Genomic DNA, 19,674 nt, shown 5'->3' with positions numbered 1-19,674 from the left:
GAGAAGGAGAAAGGGGGGGAAGAAAGAAAAAAAAAAAAAAAAACTTCAAATCTCCCCTCTCCCCCCAATCTCCCCTATTTATGTCCTTCTAACTAAATTCCACACTTCTTTTTTTTAGCTTCACAATCCCCTCTTTCCTCCTCCCACCCTGGGATCTCCACCTTGGGCCTGGTGGTCAAATTTCAATCCTCTTTATTATTTTATCCGTTTTTTCCAAGTTATGTCTTTTCTATATCTTCTTATCATATTTAAATCACTTGCATACTCTCCCAGGAAATCCCCCCCTTTTACGTTTCCTTTTTAACTTTCCATGGACAATATATTTTTATACAGTCTTTACCATTCCAAACTGTCCACACTCACCCTCTCCTTGTAGTTCTCTCCAGTAAGATTATTTGAGTTAGTTTTGGCCACCGACATAGGCCTTTAATCTTCGTTTTCTTTAGGGGGATTCCTGTGGGCTTCTCCTCCTGTAGTTTGCTTCCCAGTCCTCTATCGGTTAATATCTCTTCTGCCAGGGGCGCTGGGGGCTCATTGTCTGGTTAAGACACAGTACTGGGGGGGGAGAGGCATCGGCATCTCTCTCCTTCCTCGGGCCCCGGCCGGCTTTCTCCCCTTCCCAGAGCTCCTCTGCGGCAGGTCGTGTGATCACGGCCCGCCTCCTCGTCCTCCCAGCAGCCCCTCTCCTTGGGTCGCACCACCGCCAACTTCCTCGTCCCGGCTCGCTCCCTCTCCTATGCCGCCAGGATCGCCACCCACCGACCCGGTCACCAGCGGGCAAATCCCCGGCCCAGCGTCGGTCACCAGCGGGCAAATCCCAGGCCCAGCGTCTCCATCTCCTCAGGCATCCGAGGTAAGGCAGGGGTATCAGGGAGCACTCACTCCGTGCTCATTCACGCCGCCATAGCCAGGCTCCGCATGGCGAGTATCTTTTATATCTGCATGTACTATATGGAGTTGTCTGGATATTTCTGAGCTTGAGCTGAGGTGTGCAGAGTTGCTCAAACAAATCACCAGCTTCTGCTGTCTGGATATTCCTAAGTTTGAGCTGTGGAATGTTGGTTAAATACAGACATGCTGGTTTATCACCAGCTTTTGGTGAGTGTGCAATTTGATGGGGTGTTTAAACACTGAATTTTCACTGGTGAAGGAAGACTTCATAGCTTCATTTGCTGAGGCTCATAAGCAATATATGTGCATGGACTTTATTGAATGGATATTTGGTGGTGGATGCAATTAATCATATATTTATGTATTTATTTATACACAAGGGTAGCGCTAATATTTGTGGTTATTTTATATGATATTATATAATTTTATCACATTTTGGATTAATAAAGATAGGGCATTGTTTATGCCACTGATGCCAAACATTTTCTACTCCCAATGTCCACAGTATAGCCCCCCTAAAGTCTAAACTGGCCTATTGTATTGAACAAAGTGTGGAGACCCATACTCTAGATAATCTGAAACAAAGAAAAGAAAATGGCTGATGTGGGTCACATCCTTTAAACTCCTGAAAAACAACCATGATTATTATAATTATTTTAAAATTGTTTAGCTCCCATGCCAGCCTACTGGATGTGGGAAAAAGGAAGAAGGGATAGAATACAACTTAAGCATCACCCAAAAATAAAACTGAACTGGCAGAGTGCAGATCATTTTTTAAAAACATAATCCACAGGATGTGCACAGTACATGTGAGAGAGAGTGATACAAGTAATATGTTATCAGTTTAAAGGTTTAACTTGGGTATTACATACTGTACAACTGATATCTGCTTTGAAGTACATTTTACTAAACAAATGACAGTTTTAATTTAAGCTAATCATATCATTTATTAAGGAAAAAGTAATTTTATGTCTACTCATAGTCGTTGGTTTTAGTTTATTGCAATGGATGCAAATTTTAAAGTAAATTCTTTAAAATAAAGTGCTTTAAATATTGATATATAAATTGATATATCGGACACTCAGCGATCCTTTGGCCACCATGTTCAATACACTTGATTGAGTTTTTCTTTAAATTTACTTGGTAAATCATATTGAAATTGGTTCCTAGGTTTGATTTTCTTCACCCCTCCCCTATTGCTTTCTGTGAGGGACTGGCATGTAGAGTATGGTGACTCATATTCATGGGCACATACTGGGGCCGGTGTAGAGCCAGTTAGCCTGCCAGAATGTCTTTGTAGTGTGAGAGGAGACCAGAGTACACAGAGGAAATACACATTAAGTAGTTCAAAGTTGGGCCTATAGTTGGACTGGTTTAGTTTAGATACAGTAGTTTTAGTAGTTTAGGTGGTGGATGATGTTCCTGCAACAATATTTCGCCCTTAACGAAAAAAGCTGAGTTTTGCTTTTAGTGTTAGGCAAGGTCATTAGGGATCATGGATTTACCTGTTCAGGCTATATGGGCATTGTTGTTAGTTATGGAATGTTTTACTGGCAGTCTTAGTAACACCTGCCTTGATATCAACCAGAAGCATGTTGGAGAGAGAAGACAAGCTCTTTTGACAGCAGCAACAGTCAATAAAAACTTTGCCACTTATCAGCAGCTGAACTGTTTGTTCAAACCCCACCTGATATGAAGGTCAAGTACCTGAACTGTTCTATCTGCTTAAATGTAAAGGCAGTTAATGTACTTGACTATCAGAGCAAACGTTCCATTGGCCATGGTAGTCAAGTACCTGCACATCTCTGACTTGTGAACTGAAATAGTCCTGAGGATAAAATGGACTTTGTTTTCTACAGTTCTTTGAGTTCAACAGCATTGCAATTGCTGTACTGCAGCTGCGATCTGGTCACTGGATGTCTAATACTGTGCTGTCCATCACCAGATATAGAAGACTACTGTATAACAAGCTTCTATGATTCTAAACTCATGAAAAGGAAAGTCTGATGTTCTTATCTGCTCCTGTGCTTTCAGATTCTTGAAAGGGAAGGTTTGGTGTTCTTTTGTTAGCCCAATATGTATTTTTTTTTAATGTTTTTTGAATTTTGGATATTTCTTATATTTTTCAGCCCTAACATAGTTGAATGAGCTTTACCGTGTAGGTAAATCAGATAAGGAAAGTATGTATCTACACTTTAGATAGGTACACTTTAGATCTCCCATTTTTCATTTAACCTCCTCCCACCCCCCATATAAGGCGATCAGTGGTGCACTGTGTCCCTGGCACACAGCGGATCACAGATCGCAGTAAAGAGCCTATGACGTAGGCTTTATCATGTGATCAGCTGTGTCCAATCACAGCTGATCGCATGTAAATAGGAAATGCTGGTGCGATGATCAGTATAGCCCCATCAATGCCACCTATCAGTGCCCATAATTGCCACCTGTCAGTGCCCATCAATACCACATACCAGTTCACATCAATGCCACATATCAGTGCCCATCAGAGCTGCCTTTCAGTGCCATATATGAGTGCTGCCTTTCCATGCCCATCAGTGATGCCTGTCAATGCCCATCAGTGCCACCTATCAGTGCCCATCACTGCAGCCTCAGTAGCGCAAATCAGTGAAGGGGAAAAATTACTTATTTACAACATTTTATAGCAGAAACTAAGAAAAAAAATTTTTTTTCAACATTTTCAGTATTTTTAGTTTGTTTAGCAAAAAATAAAAAAACCCAGTGGTGATTAAATACCACCAAAAGAAAGCTCTATCTGTCTAAAAAAATGATAAAAATGTAGTTTGGGTACAGTGTTGCATGATCGAGCAATTGTCATTCAAAGTGCAACAGCACTGAAAGCTGAAAATTGGCCTGGGCAGGAAGGGGGTGAAAATGCCCGGTAGGCAAATGGTTAAGATAAATTTAACCGGGGAATGTGGGTTGGAAGAATGTAGAACACATTAATTATTCTTTTTGTTTACAATAATCAGGTTCTTTCCTTCTAATGATGATACGTTGCCTTTATGTATGGTTGGAGGCATTACAGTATGATATTTGTGAGCCAGGAGGTGGAATGATGGGGAAATGGAATACAATCCCAAAAACATAAACTACTGTGACAAAACAGTTTGTGGTGCTCAGATGCAATGTAGTTCTGCTTGGACATGAAAAAAATGATTGGTTAAACCCACAAGCATTTTTTAACGTTACTTTTTCCATATACTACTTTATGAAATAAAAAATGCAATCCTTTAGAAGTTGGGTGAAAGATATAGCACGGTATAATACGTATGGAGTACATTTTTATATAGGTCTATTCATCAGACCAAATAAAGAGATACAGTGGCTTGGAAAAGTATTCATACCCCGTAAAAGTTTTCACATTTTGTCATGTTACAACCAAAACCGTAACTGTATTTTATTGGGATTTTATGTGATAGACCAATACAAAGTGGCACATAATTGTGAAGTGGAAGGAAAATGATAAATGATTATCAAAATTTTTTACACATAAATATCTGAAAAGTGTGGCATGCTAACTAAAATCTAGTGGAACCAATTGCCTTCAGTCACCTAATTAGTAAATAGAGTCCACCTGTGTGTAATTTAACCTCAGTATAAATACAGCTGTTCTGTGAAGCCCTCAAACGTTTACTAGAGAACATTAGTGAACAAACGTACTGTTGAAAAAATCTAGTGCAATTATGCGCTTACCAAAATTACATACAATCTGAGCGTAAGGAATCCATCAAACTGACACCATAAGCCACCAGTGAGCCTAGGAGGTCGGGAGGCTATATGCATTTTATGTGAGTTGACCACGTGTTTATATTGGATGTTACCTTCAATAAAGGCATACTTCACTATTAGTACCATTTTGCCCCCTGGCTCATTGATTACGAGCCTTACAAGGTGGAGCCTTTCTGGAGAGTACCATTAAGAGTCTGGACTTCGTTGGACCTGCTGGTGAATCTGAGGTGCCCCCCAAGTGTGAGTTTCATCATTCCTGAGTGTCCACCATGGTGCTGGATGCTGCCTAAACCGCTGACCAGACCCTGATGTTGCCACAGATATACATACACCGCTCAGATTGTATGTATTTTTGGTAAGCGCATAATTGCACTAGATTTTTTTAACAGCAATTTGGATACATAGAACACCAAGCACCATTTCCTTCAGTTTATTGACTCGTCACCAATGTCACTCTATGGAATATATATTTTTACCACTATGTGAGCATGCCAGATTGGCCATTGTATGATTGCTTATATGCAATTTGGTTTATCATATTACAGTATTTTTTTTTAGCGCTGCATACCCTTCTATTATTTCTTGTTACTGAGGTGCTGAGGATTGCCTTTTATGCTAGCCGCTTTTTATTAAGTTGCGCTCACTTACCCTGTTTTGACTTACATGAACAAACAGCATCATGAAGGCCAAGGAACACACCAGACAGCTCAGGGATAAAGTTGTGAAGAAGTTTAAAGCAGGATTTGGTTATATAAAAATTTCCCCAGCTTTGAACATCTCACGGAGCACTGTTCAATCCATCATCCAAAAATGGAAAGAGTATGGCAAAACTGCAAACCTACCATGACATGGCCATCCACCTAAACTGGCAGGCCAGGCAAGGAGAGCATTAAAGCGGAGTTCAAGCTGAAAAAAAAATAAAAGTCAGCAGCTACAAAAACTGTAGCTGCTGACCTTTAAAATACAGCCACTTACCTGTCCCTCGGTCCAGCGGTGTCCTCACCATCACTGGTTTCACAGGCTGCCTTCTCTCCCTGGCACCGGCATCTTTAGTGTGCCCATATCTTTAGTGTGGACACCCGGCTTCACAGCCGGGTGCCCACTGCACATGTGCGAGAAGTGCTGCGTTTTGTGAATGACCTGTTACATGTCCCAGAAGACTACGGAGAGGGGGGGCGGAAAACTTCTACTCCCGATTGTTAAAAAAGATTATTAAAAAAGAAAAAAATAATAGAAAAAAAAAATTTAATTATTATTTTTTTTTTTTACATACTGTCAGCAGTGTCTCTGATCACATTGACTCGTATTACAAAAAACTGTAACAAAAAATTACAGCTTAAAAAACTCACCATGCTTCTTATTAAATACCTTGGACTGTCTATTTTCCAAAAATGGGTCATTTGGGGGGTATTTGTACTATGCTGGCATTTTTGGCCCTCAAGATATGAGATTGGCCCTCATCAGGGTTGATCAATCATCATATATCATGGTTTGTGGACTCTATAACTTTCCAAAAGACTAAATAATATACACTTATTTGGGGTATTTTCACCAAAGAAATGTAGCAGAATACATTTTGACCTAAATTTATGAAGAAAGGTAATTTATTTGCAAAATTTTGTAACAGAAACGAAGAAAAATAAGTTTTTTTTTCTTAAGTTTCTTTTTTTTGTTTATTTGTTTAAATACCACCAAAAAAAACCATAGATGCAGTGGTTGACCAACAAAACTTAAATGAAAGAAACATCGTGCTTACTTCCCTTCAACATCGGAAGATATCCAGCAGTGCCATCAGCACAGAACTGGTGTAAACCAGTAGAACCCAGGTACATTTACCGACATATCCGGAGAACTCTGGCCAGAATCGGTCTTCATGGAAGAATTGTGGCCACAAAGTCATACCTCGGCTCCTATGTGGAAACAAGGGGATTCAACCATGCACAAAATATATTGGGATGCAGAAAAATGGCAGCAAGTGCTCTGGACTGATGAGTCAAAATCTGAAATATTTGGCTGTAGCACAAGGCAGTTTGTTTGCCGAAGGGTTGAAGAGCGGTACAATAATGATTGTCTGTAGGCAACAGTGAAACATGGTGGAGGTTCCTTGCAAGTTTGGGGATGCATTTCTGCAAATGGAATTGAAGATTTGCTCCGGATCAATAGCATCCTCAATGCCAACAAATACAAGCAGATACTTATCCATCATGCCATACCATCATGGAGGATTGGCCCCCAAATTATTATGCAGTAGGTCAAAGACTCCAAACATACAGTTAATGTCATTAACAACTACAGTATCTTCAGCATAAAATTAAAACAAGGATTCCTTGAAGTGATGGTTTACCCCCCCCCGAGCACTGATCTCAACAGCATCAAGTCTGTCTGGGGTTACATGAAGAGACAGAAGGATTTGAGGCAGCCTACATCCACAGAAGATATGTATGCAAATGCACCTAGAAAAACTGATGCTGTTTTAAAGGCAAAAAGTGGTCACAGCAAATATTGACTTGATTTGGATTTTTGGATTTATCTCCTGCTGATATACTTTCCATTTTGTTAATTGTTTTGCACAGTAATACAGTATATATATATATATATACAGCGAGGAACAAAAGTATTTGAACACCCTGTGATTTTGCAAGTTCTCCCACTTAGAAATCATGGAGGGGTCTGAAATTCACATTGTAGGTGCATTCCCACTCTGAGAGACAGAATTTTTTTAAAAAATTCAGGAAATCACATTGTATGATTTGTAAAGAATTTATTTGTCTTGCACTGCTGAACATAAGTATTTGAACACCTAAGAAACAGCAAGAATTCTGGCTCTCAAAGACCTGTTACTGTGCCTTTAAAAAGTCCACCTCTACTCCACTCATGAATCTAACTTTGTAGCACCTGTCTGAGCTCTTTAAGGACACCTGTCCACCCCACAGTCAGTCAGACGCCATCTACTACCATGGGCAAGACCAAAGAGCTGTCAAAAGACACCAGAGACATAATTGTGGACCTCCACAAGGCTGGAAAGGGCTACGGGGCAATTGCCAAGCAACTTGGTGAAAATAGATCAACTGTTGGAGCAATTGTTAGAAAATGGAAGAGGCTAAAGACGACTGTCAGTCTTCCTCGGACTGGGGCTCCATGCAAGATCTCACCTCGTGGGGTATCACTGATGATAAGAAAGGTGAGGAATAAGCCCAGAACTACAAGGGAGGAGCTGGTCAATGACATGAAGAGAGCTGGGACCACAGTTTCAAAGGTCACTGTCAGTAGAACACTACGCCGTCATGGTTTCAAATCATGCATTGCACGGAAGGTTCCCCTGCTCAAGTCATCACATGTCCAGACCCGTCTGAAGTTTGCCAATGACCATCTGGATGATCCAGAGGAGGCATGGGAGAAAGTCATGTGGTCAGATGAGACCAATGTAGAACTTTTTGGTCTAAACTTCACTCGTCGTGTTTGGATGAAAAAGTAGGATGAGTTGCATCCCAAGAACACCATCCCTACTGTGAAGCATGTGGGTGGTAACATCATGCTTTGGGGGTGCTTTTCTGCAAAGGGGACAGGACGACTGCACTGTATGAAGGAGAGGATGAATGAGGCCATTTATTGTGAGATTTTGAGCAACAACCTCCTTCCCTCAGTCAGAGCATTGAAGATGGGTCGTGGTTGGGTCTTCCAACATGACAACGACCCGAAGCACACAGCCAGGATAACCAAGGAGTGGCTCCGTAAGAAGCATATCAAGGTTCTGGAGTGTCCTAGCCAGTCTCCAGACCTAAATCCAATAGAACATCTTTGGAGGGAGCTGAAACTCCGTGTTGCTCAGCGACAGACTCGAAACCTGACAGATCTAGAGGAGATCTGTGTGGAGGAGTGGGCCAAAATCCCTGTTGCAGTGTGTGGAAACCTGGTCAAGAACTACAGGAAACATCTGACCTCTGTAATTGCAAACAAAGGCTTCTGTACCAAATATTAACACTGATTTTCTCAGGTGTTCAAATACTTATGTTCAGCAGTGGAAGACAAATAAATTCTTTAAAAATCATACAGTGTGATTTCCTGAATTTTTTTAAAAACAAATTCTGTCTCTCAGAGTGGGAATGCACCTACAATGTGAATTTCAGACCCCTCCATGATTTCTAAGTGGGAGAACTTGCAAAATCACAGGGTGTTCAAATACTTCTGTTCCTCACTGTATATATATATATAGTAGAAGGCACCAAGGAAGGATATATCGTGGAGGGGCGTTATTTTTGTCCCTTTTGAGAAGTTCTCAGCCCTAGCTGAGAGATTTCAGGGAAATGCCGACAAGAGGGGAAATTGGTTAGCAGTTTCTCCTGTGTTTTTTAGTTTGTTGTGGGTCCCTGGAGTCGGGAGACTTTAAGAGTAAGGCTACGTTCACACTAGCCTTGTTTTCAAGCGGCAGAAAGGCGTTTGGGAAGCATTTTTACCGCTTCCCAAACGCCTCGGACAATCCTGCCCATTGCAGCACATGGTGCTGTTCTAACGGGAGCGGTAGCGTCGCGGTGCGGCAAAATGGACGCCTCTGGTCAAGTCAGGAGGTGTTGAAGCCTCCTATTCTAGTCTATGGTGCCGCTCCGCAAACCCCCGGCCGGCGTTTGCGGTGCGGTTGTGGGGCATTTGCGGAGCGGTAACACCATCCAAACTTCATCATAGGCGTTTGTGGGGCGTTTTTAACGCTCAGCAATGCCTAGCAACCACCGCTGAACCGCACATGCGGTGTTTGCGGAGCGTTTGCCGAGCATTAAAAAACGCTCCGCAAACGCTGGACCAACACTTGCCAAACGCTATAGGCAAGTTAGGCAAGAGTTGGTAAAACAGTCAAGTGTGAACGAGCCCTTAATGGGAGGGATGAGTCTCCAAACTCTCACCTCGGGAGACGAAGGGTTAATGCCATCATCTGGGAGGAGAGGTATGTTAAGGGAGTAGCCCTCACTGAGCTATGTGTAGGAAGATACATGGCTAAGGAACAGTGTCTGCTCCTAAACTGCTGAGCCTTTTTTTTGCCGGAGTGGCTAAGCGCTGTGTTTGACCCTCAGAGGTAGGCAAGCACACAACCCTGGAGTGACTGTGCAGTGGAATGACCTACTCTATGGTAAGCCACAAAGATTATTTTTGTGTGAAAGACTATTATCCCGCTGCTGGGACAGTTTTATTTTTTTTTCTTTGCTGCCAGAAAGCTGTTTTTGTTATTATTATTTGAAAAATAAACACTGACCTTGATTTCACATGCCACCAGTGTGAGCGTAATCCCCCAGAATATCGCTATATATATATATATATATATATATATATATATATATATATATACATATACACACACACAGGTGAAACTCGAAAAATTAGAATATCGTGCAAAAGTTCATTTATTTCAGTAATGCAACTTAAAAGGTGAAACTAATATATGAGATAGACTCATTACATGCAAAGCAAGATAGTTCAAGCCATGATTTGTCATAATTGTGATGATTATGGCTTACAGCTCATGAAAACCCCAAATCCACAATCTAAGAAAATTTGAATATTGTGAAAAGGTGCAATATTCTAGGCTCAAAGTGTCCCACTCTAATCAGCTAATTAAGCCATAACACCTGCAAAGGGTTTCTGAGCCTTTAAATGGTCTCTCAGTCCGGTTCAGTAGGAATCCCAACCATGGGAAAGACTGCTGACCTGACAGTTGTGCAGAAAACCATTACTTACACCCTCCATAAGGAGGGAAAGCCTCAAAAGGTAATTGCAAAATAAGTTGGATGTTCCCAAAGTGCTCTATCAAAGCACATTAATAGAAAGTTATGTGGAAGGGAAAAGTGTGGAAGAAAAAGGTGCACAAGCAGCAGGGATGACCGCAGCCTATAGAGGATTGTCAGGAAAAGGCCATTCAAAAGTGTTGGGGACTTTCACAAGGAGTGGGCTGAGGCTGGAGTCAGTGCATCAAGAGCCACCACACACAGATGGATCCTGGACATGGGCTTCAAATGTCGTATTCCTCTTGTCAAGCCGCTCCTGAACAACAAACAACGTCAGAAGCGCCTTACCTGGTCTAAAGAAAAACAGACCTGGTCTGTTGCTCAGTGGTCCAAAGTCCTCTTTTCTGATGAGAGCAACTTTTGCATCTCATTTGGAAACCAAGGACCCAGAGTATGGAGGAAGAATGGAGAGGCACACACTGCAAGATGCTTGAAGTCCAATGTGAAGTTTCCAGTCTGTCTTGATTTGGGGAGCCATGTCATCTGCTGGTGTTGGTCCACTGTGCTTCATTAAGTCCAGGGTCAACGCAGCCGTCTACAAGGAGATTTTGGAGCACTTCATGCTTCCTTCCACAGACAAGCTTTATGGGGATGCTGACTTCATTTTCCAGCAGGACTTCCAGCACCTGCCCACACTGCCAAAAGCACCAAAACCTGGTTCAATGACCGTGGGATTACTGTGCTTGATTGGCCAGCAAACTCGCCTGACCTGAACCCCATAGAGAATCTATGGGGCATTGCCAAGAGAAAGATGAGACATGAGACCGAGCAATGCAGAAGAGCTGAAGGCCGCTGTTGAAGCATCCTGGTCTTCCATAACACCTCAGCAGTGCCACAGGCTGATAGCTTCCATGCCACGCTGCATTGAGGCAGTAATTGCTGCAAAAGGGGCCCAAACCAAGTACTGAGTACATATGCATGCTTATACTTTTTAGAGGTCCGATATTGTTCTATGTACAATCCTTGTTTTATTGATTGCATGTAATATTCTAATTTTCTGAGATTGTGGATTTGGGGTTTTCATGAGCTGTAAGCCATAATCATCACAATTATGACAAATCACATCTTGACCTATCTTGCTTTGCATATAATGAGTCTATCTCATATATTAGTTTCACCTTTTAAGTTGCATTACTGAAATAAATGAACTTTTGTACGACATTCTAATTTTTCGAGTTTCACCTGTATACACTATACACTGTATACACAGTATACACACACACAATATAGTGTAGTAAGATATAGTTAGAATATAATACAAACCCCCTTTATGTATTAGTACAGTAAAAAGGTCTTAAACCCTTTCAATGCCAGGTCTGAAGGGCATACGGACCTACAGCACTGCTTCTGACTGGATAAGTCTGTACACTTAACGGACCTGTATTCCTACTTCTGCTCATGGTCACTTCAGTTGCTCCCAATTTGACATCCATGTGGGTCCGGGTGCATGTCCCTGAGCTCACATTGTTTGTTTGTGTTCAGGCACGCAGGGTCGTGCACCCCCATGGATGTCAGATTGGGAGCAGCGGCTAACCCAATTGACATGAATGGGACTGCCTGCATGGGGATGGCCGGAGCACCTGGGCATCTCAAACAAGTAAACATGGCCCTCCATGGGCATACACTTTAGTACACCCCATGTGAACGAGGTCTTAGTAGCAATTTAGCAGGAATAAAAAAGTTTTGTTGTGTTTGTGTGCACTAAGAATGATTTTAGTGTATTTGTTACATTTAGTAGGAATCTAGCTAGAATTGTATACATTTTGCCATGTGTGTATCCACTAATAATGATTTTATGAAATAGTGATTTGATGAACATTTGCTCAACTATTGCGGGGGCCTTAAAAAATCAGTAGCACATTTTTTTTTATTCTATAGGTCATGTGCTTTCCGTAAATATAAAATTTGGGGGATATTTTGCAAATTTTGAAAGCTGTACATGAAAAATTATAACTTCAAGATTTTTAGAGTAATTTTTTTTTTCTTTGCAGTTTTGCATACCTTCCATTTTCCCAATTTCACAAAAGGGGGCAATTTAAAATTTACAAATATTTATTTATTAACTCAATACAGTTTTACCTTTTATATATAGTAGGAATTTAACAGAAACCTTGTAAATTTTGCCATGTATGTATCCATTAATAATGATTTTAGTGTATTTTTAGAGAAAATTGTTCTGTTAAACATTTGCGCAAATAACACAGGGCCTAAAAAATCAGTAGCACCTTCCTTTTATTCTGTTGGTCCTATACTTTCCGAAAATATATGGTTTGGGGGGCTTTCATAAACTCTGAAAGCTACAAGGAAAAAATAAAAAAACTGGAACATTTGCAAAAATGGCCTAGCCACCTGAGTTTAAAAGTGAGTGCAGGGCCTGGCAGAGAAAGGGTTAAAGCCCATCCCCATGAACAACCTTTGCTTCAGTTCTGGAAAAAGTGGGGGAGATATAGAATCTCAGGGTTACTTTTTTTACTGTGGTCTGTGTCTCAACAAATATGTGTCCCCACTCACTATCCCACTGGCAGCTCCTGCCTGGACAGAATGTCTTGACATGGAGTGAAAAGATAATTCCCCAACAGGAAAAACAACAACAAAAAAACAAAACAAAAACATTTTTTTTAATGGTCAACCTTCAAAGATACTACCTGGAGAACATATCCACTATCAAGAACAGATTCCAGATGTTAGATATAATTAACAGAGAACCAGATGAACTGTGGATTAATTTCAAAGATGTCAAGATGGATAAATCAGAGAAAAACTTGCACAAAAAAACCCCAAAGAAATTTAAGTGGAAGACAGTGTAAATTGCACAAAAGTGAGGAAAAGTTACAGTCAATGAAGATAACACTTCATAGAGAACTAAATCATGCATTACAGAGAGATACCAGGAAAGATAGGCCAATATTACAACAACATTTTTGAAGACATTCAAGCAAATATGGAAAGAGAAAGGTAACCTTTTAGAACATCTATGAAATCAAAGTTCATATGCTCCAGAATGTCTATGGGAAAATCATCACTGATGGAATTAGGATAAACCAAAGGATGGAAGAGATAACCAAAAATCCTTAAATAACCTAGAGTTCTGGAGTCTGACTAGTACTGCTAAGATCAATGTTGAAAAGGAAGGCCACCAGAACTTAAAACATTGCATCACAATCCACTCAGTGAAAATCTTGATGAACGTATGCCAACAAGTTTAGAAAATCACTAAATGGCCAAAATAATGGTAGAGATTGGTTTATATTTCAATACCAAAGAAAAGGGACTAAAATCTTACATTAAAATAGAACTACTAGATGTACAAGCTAGATTTTAAAAATTCTGAGAAACTGGAGACATTATTCTAGATGTACACTGAACAATTGAAAACGCCAAGGCACATGGGAAGGAACTCAAAATTTGCTTGATTGATTACAGCAACTGCTACCAAAGTGTCGACCAGGTAAAATTATAACATCTCCTTAGGAAAACTGGTGAACCTGAACATCTCATTATTCCTTTTGAAAGACTATTTACACTGTTTAAGAAGCCAAAGTCATGACAGAAAATAGATACGCAGCCTGGTTCAAGGTAGGCAAATGAGTTAGACAAGGCTGAATACACTAACAGTACTTATTTAACCTGCATGCTGAACATATAATGAGAGAATAAGGGTTTGAAAAAGATGATAAAGGTTTGAAGATTGGTGAAAGAAACATCAACAATTGATATGCAGATAACACTATACTCATAGCTGAAAATGTAAAGGACCTCAAAAGTTTTATAAAGAATGTTAGATAATAGAGTGAAATGATGAGACTTCAGCTAAATATCAGGAAAACCAAGGTTATGACAGCAGGAAAAACTTCAAAATTGATAGGAAGACACAGAAATGATAGGTAGCTTTTGAATCCTAGGATCAATTTTTAACAACAAAGGATCCAACAGTCAAGAACTGCAACACAGACTGCCATTGGGAACAGAAAGGGTAAAAGACGTAAGAACAAGCTTCAAAATTACTGATGTGTCTATGAGTATAAAGATCACAAATGTCCAGGCTGTAGTATTTTCTGTCACTTTGCATTGTTGCTAAATCCGTACTGTGAGGAAACAACTCAGGAAAAGCAATGATGTCTTTTAACTCTGATGTTGGTGAAGAATCTTCAGAATATAATGAATAGCAAGGAAAACAAACAAATGGAAAGGATACTCCGCTAGCTAGCTTGTTAATGGGAGAAGTTAACTCTAGCAGCTCCCACCCCTGCCCTCTATCCAGTACTGTGATTCTTACTGCTCTACTGCACAGGATGTTGTACACCAATGTAAGGTAGGAGAGTGCTACCTACACACTGGTGTGAAGGGAACAGAGGACACGGGGATGTGTAGGGGACATAGGACACTGCATTGGGGGGGGCAGAGGACAATATAGTGGTGGAGTGTGTGTGTAAAGAGGACACTGCATTGGGGGAGAAAGAGGACACAACAGTAGGGGGGGTGTGATGGTTGAGAGGACACTACAGTCGGTGGGGGGGGGAAGAGGACACTACAGGGAGGGTATAAAGGGGACAGGTGATACTACAGTGTGGAAAGGTGTGAAGGGGTAGAGGACACTGACATGGGGAGGTGAAAGGGACAGAGGACACTGCTATTGGGGGCACAGGACACAGCTATTTGGGTGCAGAGGATACTACAGTGGGGGGGGGGTGATGTGAAGGGGGCAGAAGACACTACACTGGGGGGGGGGGGGAAGGGTGATATGAAGGGTAGATAGATCTCAAGCTCTGAAAGGTTGCATGCCCCTGCTCAAATCGTTTGCTGCCAGTCCTGCTTTTTTCTGTGCCTTGATGAATTCACATCTACTACTGTTGATGCAAATTGGTTAAATCACTAAAATAGATTATTCACTTTGCAAGGGAATTTTACCTATCTTAGTGAATTAGTTGACTTCCATCATCTAATCCAATCCAAGACAAGCACATGGTTGGGTATTCTTTGCAAAGTGAATTTTCACCACATTCACTAAGCTAAGGAAAATTCCTTTGCAAAGTGGACAGCCTATTTGAGTTTAGTAAACCACTGGTCTATGATAGCCCATGAATATTTTAGGCAAGAGGTCTTTCTTTAATACACTAATATTAAAGTATTAAACTCTTGAAGGTTGATTTACTAAAGGCAAAAAGACTTGTGCAGTTGCACTCTGCAAGTGAATTTTCCCCATAACTAAGTGAATAAAGTGAAGCACTGCTGACTTCCACCATTTTATCATGTACAAGCAAAAATGCTCTTTTTTTCTCTTTTTTCCGTGCACGTGATTGTGCATTCTTTGCAAGGCGAAGCTTCACTACATTCACTAAGCTCTGGGGAAGCTTGCCTTGCAGGTGCACTTTTGCTTGCAAAGTGAACAGTGTATTTGCCTTTAGAAAATCATTCACTTGATATAAGGCTATAAATGAAGTATCACATAAAGGAAGAAGCAATTAACAGCATTCTTGTAATCTGCATTATAGGTCACACCTTGCAAATTATTCATGTATTACAGTAATGTTGTTTAGTATACTTTCAGCTGTAATTTTTTTTCCTTAGATCTATATAGTGTGGTCATTGTAAAGATATACATTCATACTACCAAAATACATCTCACAAACGCATTCAGATAAACTCATACAGATATGACAGAATGTTTTAAGAAACTATATATAAAGTTTTATGTAAATGAAAAGTACATGTTGTTTTTTTTTAATTAATCTTGTAATAAACTATTTAATAGTTTTCAGTATTATTCTAATAAAGCAAACTGAGAAAGGCAAACAGGCATAACACAAGAACAAAAACATTCTGACAAAAAAGGCAATATAAATGAAAATGTAATCACATATAGAATCACAAAATTGCAAGCAACAACATACTGATATTTTCTTTTGTTTTATTTAACAGCTCAAGTGTGCAAAAATTAAAATATGACCCCTCCAAGACTTACCACACTGCGAGTGAACTTTTCTAGGGAGGTTCTACGCCCTTGCTCATTCTCAGTCTTAAAAAACAAAAAGGGGTTTGGGAAAGAAAAAATACAGGAGAAAAAGCCTTCAACCTTTAGAAGTGTGTGTGCTCACTAAGCTATCAATGTTAGAAAAGCAAAAAAAAAAACAAAAACAGTGAAACGCAAATTTAGAAATGTAGCGTTAAATGTTCTTTGCTGCAGTAGCAAAAGCAGTAATGTCATGATTTTTATGTATTTATTTTTGTTTACTATCAGAGATTTCTCTGGTTTTGAAATTATTCCTCCATTGTTAGAGTTACTGTATGTTAATTGTAGTTCAATGTCTTCAAATGTATTTGTATATTACAACTATTATTTAAGAGTCTTTGATTGTTTGCATAATATTTACTGGTCCATTTAATATAAGGATGCACAGAGTGAATATGTTTTTATTGTTCAGTAACACTTTAGATGTTACCAGGGGCAGGCTGACAATTTGGAAACTCGGGCACTGCCCGAGGGCCCGGGGTCAGTAGGGGGCCCCATGAGATGCCCCTGGTACCTTTTTCGTAGGCTTTTTTGAGTTTGGGCTAGGACACAGGGGCCCCATGATCCCCTATTGCCCGGGGGCCCCATGAGTTGTCAGTCTGCCCCTGGATGTTACCACTTAAAAGCACACAGAATAAAGGAAAATGATTAGTGGCTGTGTTGCACACCATACTACACTTTGCGCTTTGCCCTATAGTTCTGCCAGTCTCTTTATTTTTAAAATGTGCTTAGACTTTTTGAACATTTGTGATTCTATTTATGATAGCAAATCAGTACAATGGCTTCTTCCCTGATCTATGTGCATTTAGGGAAGTTAAGACGAAAGTGTAAAATGGGGCTGTTGCATCAGTGCTGTTAAGGCTACCAGACAGGTTCGTTTTTGCTGATTACAAAATAAATGCTTTAGTGCCTACACATACATATTTGGACACAGATCACATTACACTTTTTTCTCAAAATAGCTGCACTAAAATGACCTGGTTACTCAGTTTTAGGTCTAAGAACCTGATTATGGCTAGGGCTGTACTGGCGATTGCATTTTTGTTATAGAGAGAATAACCTACTCAATCTCCTATTATCTCAATATCAACACATTGATGTAAACATAATGTAACTACTGCCAATAATTTGTAAAGAAGATTTCCAGTTAAAAATTATTAATCCATTAAAATAAAATTAAAAAATAATTACTTTTTTTTTTTTTTGCTTCCACTCTCCTCAGTCTTCTGGATTGATTCACAGCCAGCAGCATCCAACCCACTTCTTTTGATTCCAGCTCTAATGGAATCGTCAGTGTATCCCTAGCCTTAGCCAAGCTTGAAGTAAACACTGATTCAGGTTGAGTAAGTAAAGCAGCCCGTATGTGTATCCATGGGATACTACAGGAATACTGGGACAATAATGTATAAAGTTGCATTTTCTTCATAATTATTACTAATGATAAATTATTAAATGGGTTATAACCTTAATTTTAAATATGGGAACAGATTATGACAAACTTTCATTTTTTTAATTATTGTTCTACATGACAATTCTTATTTCAATGTTGTTATTGACAAATTTTAAATATTGACAGTAATATAATTAGTAATTTAGGAATATGCATTTAAATTACATTGGTACCTATAATATAGAGAGTACTACATTTTATTACTGTTAATCATTTGTTTAATTTTGCATGGCATTATTTTAAGCCAGGGTTGGCATATTTTTTAATTCTATACTTGATACATATTAATTGTAACAAAACTTAGTCTATGGTACTAAAAAACATTGCCAATATTTAAAAATATTCATCTGTGAACTAAGTTCACAGTACATTTTAATTTCCATTAAAGATCATTTTTACCTCAATGTATAACATACTCTGTAAATTAGTATGAAAAAAGTGTGCACACTATCACTATGCATGAGTAAAAGAGGACCACAGCAAGGCAGCCACAAGTTTACCAAACATTATGAATGGAAGCTAATACAATTAACATCCAAGCAGCTGACAAACATGCACACAGACTTGCAGAGTTTAATATATGCTGATATTGCCGAAAGCAGGTAAGATTAATGCAGTAATGCTTAGCTATAAGACAAAGCTACAGAATGATTGAGTATAGTTGCATAATCTATCTTATATTACTAAAACGTAAAATGAAGCATTTTCAACCAAGGAAAACTTCATTAAACCTGTTCTATTGTAACCTTCACACAAACATCATACAACCTAGGCTTCTTAATCATTGTTCAACTACAAAAGCCAGAATGCCTTGCATGTGTGGTATTTAACAGCTGCCGAGCTTCAGGCTGACACCTGCAAATGTAGAGATACACCAGCTACAGTCATGTTACAATAAGCTACGGATAATACTTAAGATGATAAAACAAAATGTGAACCTTTTCTATCACATAGGGGTCTTTTTAAAATTTCTTTTAACAACTTTCACCCAGAATTCACACATTTCCTAACTGAGTCAAATTAGACAGTGTGGGGTTTATTTACTAAAGCTGGAGAGTCCAAAATCAGACTCCCTTCTGCATAGAAACCAATCAGCTTCTAACCTCAGCTTGTTCAATGAAGCTTTGGCAATGAAACCTGGAAGCTGATTGGTTTCTATGCAGAAGGGAGTCTGATTTTGGACTCTCCAGCTTTAGTAAATAAACCCCTGTGTGAATTGTGGGTGAAGTTGTGTCCATCTTGTGTGAAAAAATATATATAGACCCCTATCTCTTTACTTTCCTTAAACAAAGTCAGTCTCCCACCCCGATTTACTACAGGAGTAAAAGATACCCGCTTTCAAAGGTAATTTTCACCTTGCAAAGTGAAATTTTAATTTGCAAAAGAAATTTCACTTAAGTTTGTGAATGATGAGAAAGTGAAATTTAACTTGTTAAATAATAATTAATCATGTGCATTCACTAAGCTACATGAAAATTATCTTTGCAAAAAGAAAATTGATTTAGCTTAGTGAGTGAGGTGAAGTTGTGCTGACTTTAATCATCCAATCACATGCAAGCAAAAATCCTGTATTTTTTAGATATTCCTTGCATATGATTGGGTATTCTTTGCAAAGTGAATTTTGACTCTGTCTCACCTTATTGAGATAAGTGAAAATTCCCTTTGAAAATAAGATTCATATGACAATCAGGTTCAGCAAATGATGCAAAATTAATGAGGTGAATGTTTCACTGTTGTTTAAAAGAAGGGTACATTAGGTCAGTCTCCTCCACGCTAGTCAGAAGTAAAATAAGATAATCATA

At 39.4% G+C, this 19,674-nt stretch overlaps 1 protein-coding gene across 2 annotated transcripts in view; it reads right to left on the bottom strand.

The window, feature by feature from the left end:
- RGS6 (regulator of G protein signaling 6) overlaps positions 1–19,674 on the bottom strand; it is a 577,949-nt gene that overhangs the window by 16,862 nt on the left and 541,413 nt on the right. The window contains exon 17 of one of the 2 annotated variants that reach the window (XM_089686857.1): positions 16,375–16,428. The exons of the other annotated variant lie outside the window; for it this stretch is intronic. Coding sequence (XP_089542983.1) covers positions 16,375–16,428 — 54 coding nt within the window. The remainder of the gene's footprint in view (positions 1–16,374; positions 16,429–19,674) is intronic. 2 annotated transcript variants of the gene reach the window in all.

This window comes from Staurois parvus, unplaced genomic scaffold (assembly GCF_062004578.1).
Source record: "Staurois parvus isolate SC_StPar_1 unplaced genomic scaffold, SC_StPar_1.0 ptg000414l, whole genome shotgun sequence".
NCBI classification, from domain to species: Eukaryota; Metazoa; Chordata; class Amphibia; order Anura; family Ranidae; genus Staurois; species Staurois parvus.
Note: the sequence above shows the minus strand (reverse complement) of the source record. Positions and strands in the feature narration are given on the sequence as shown.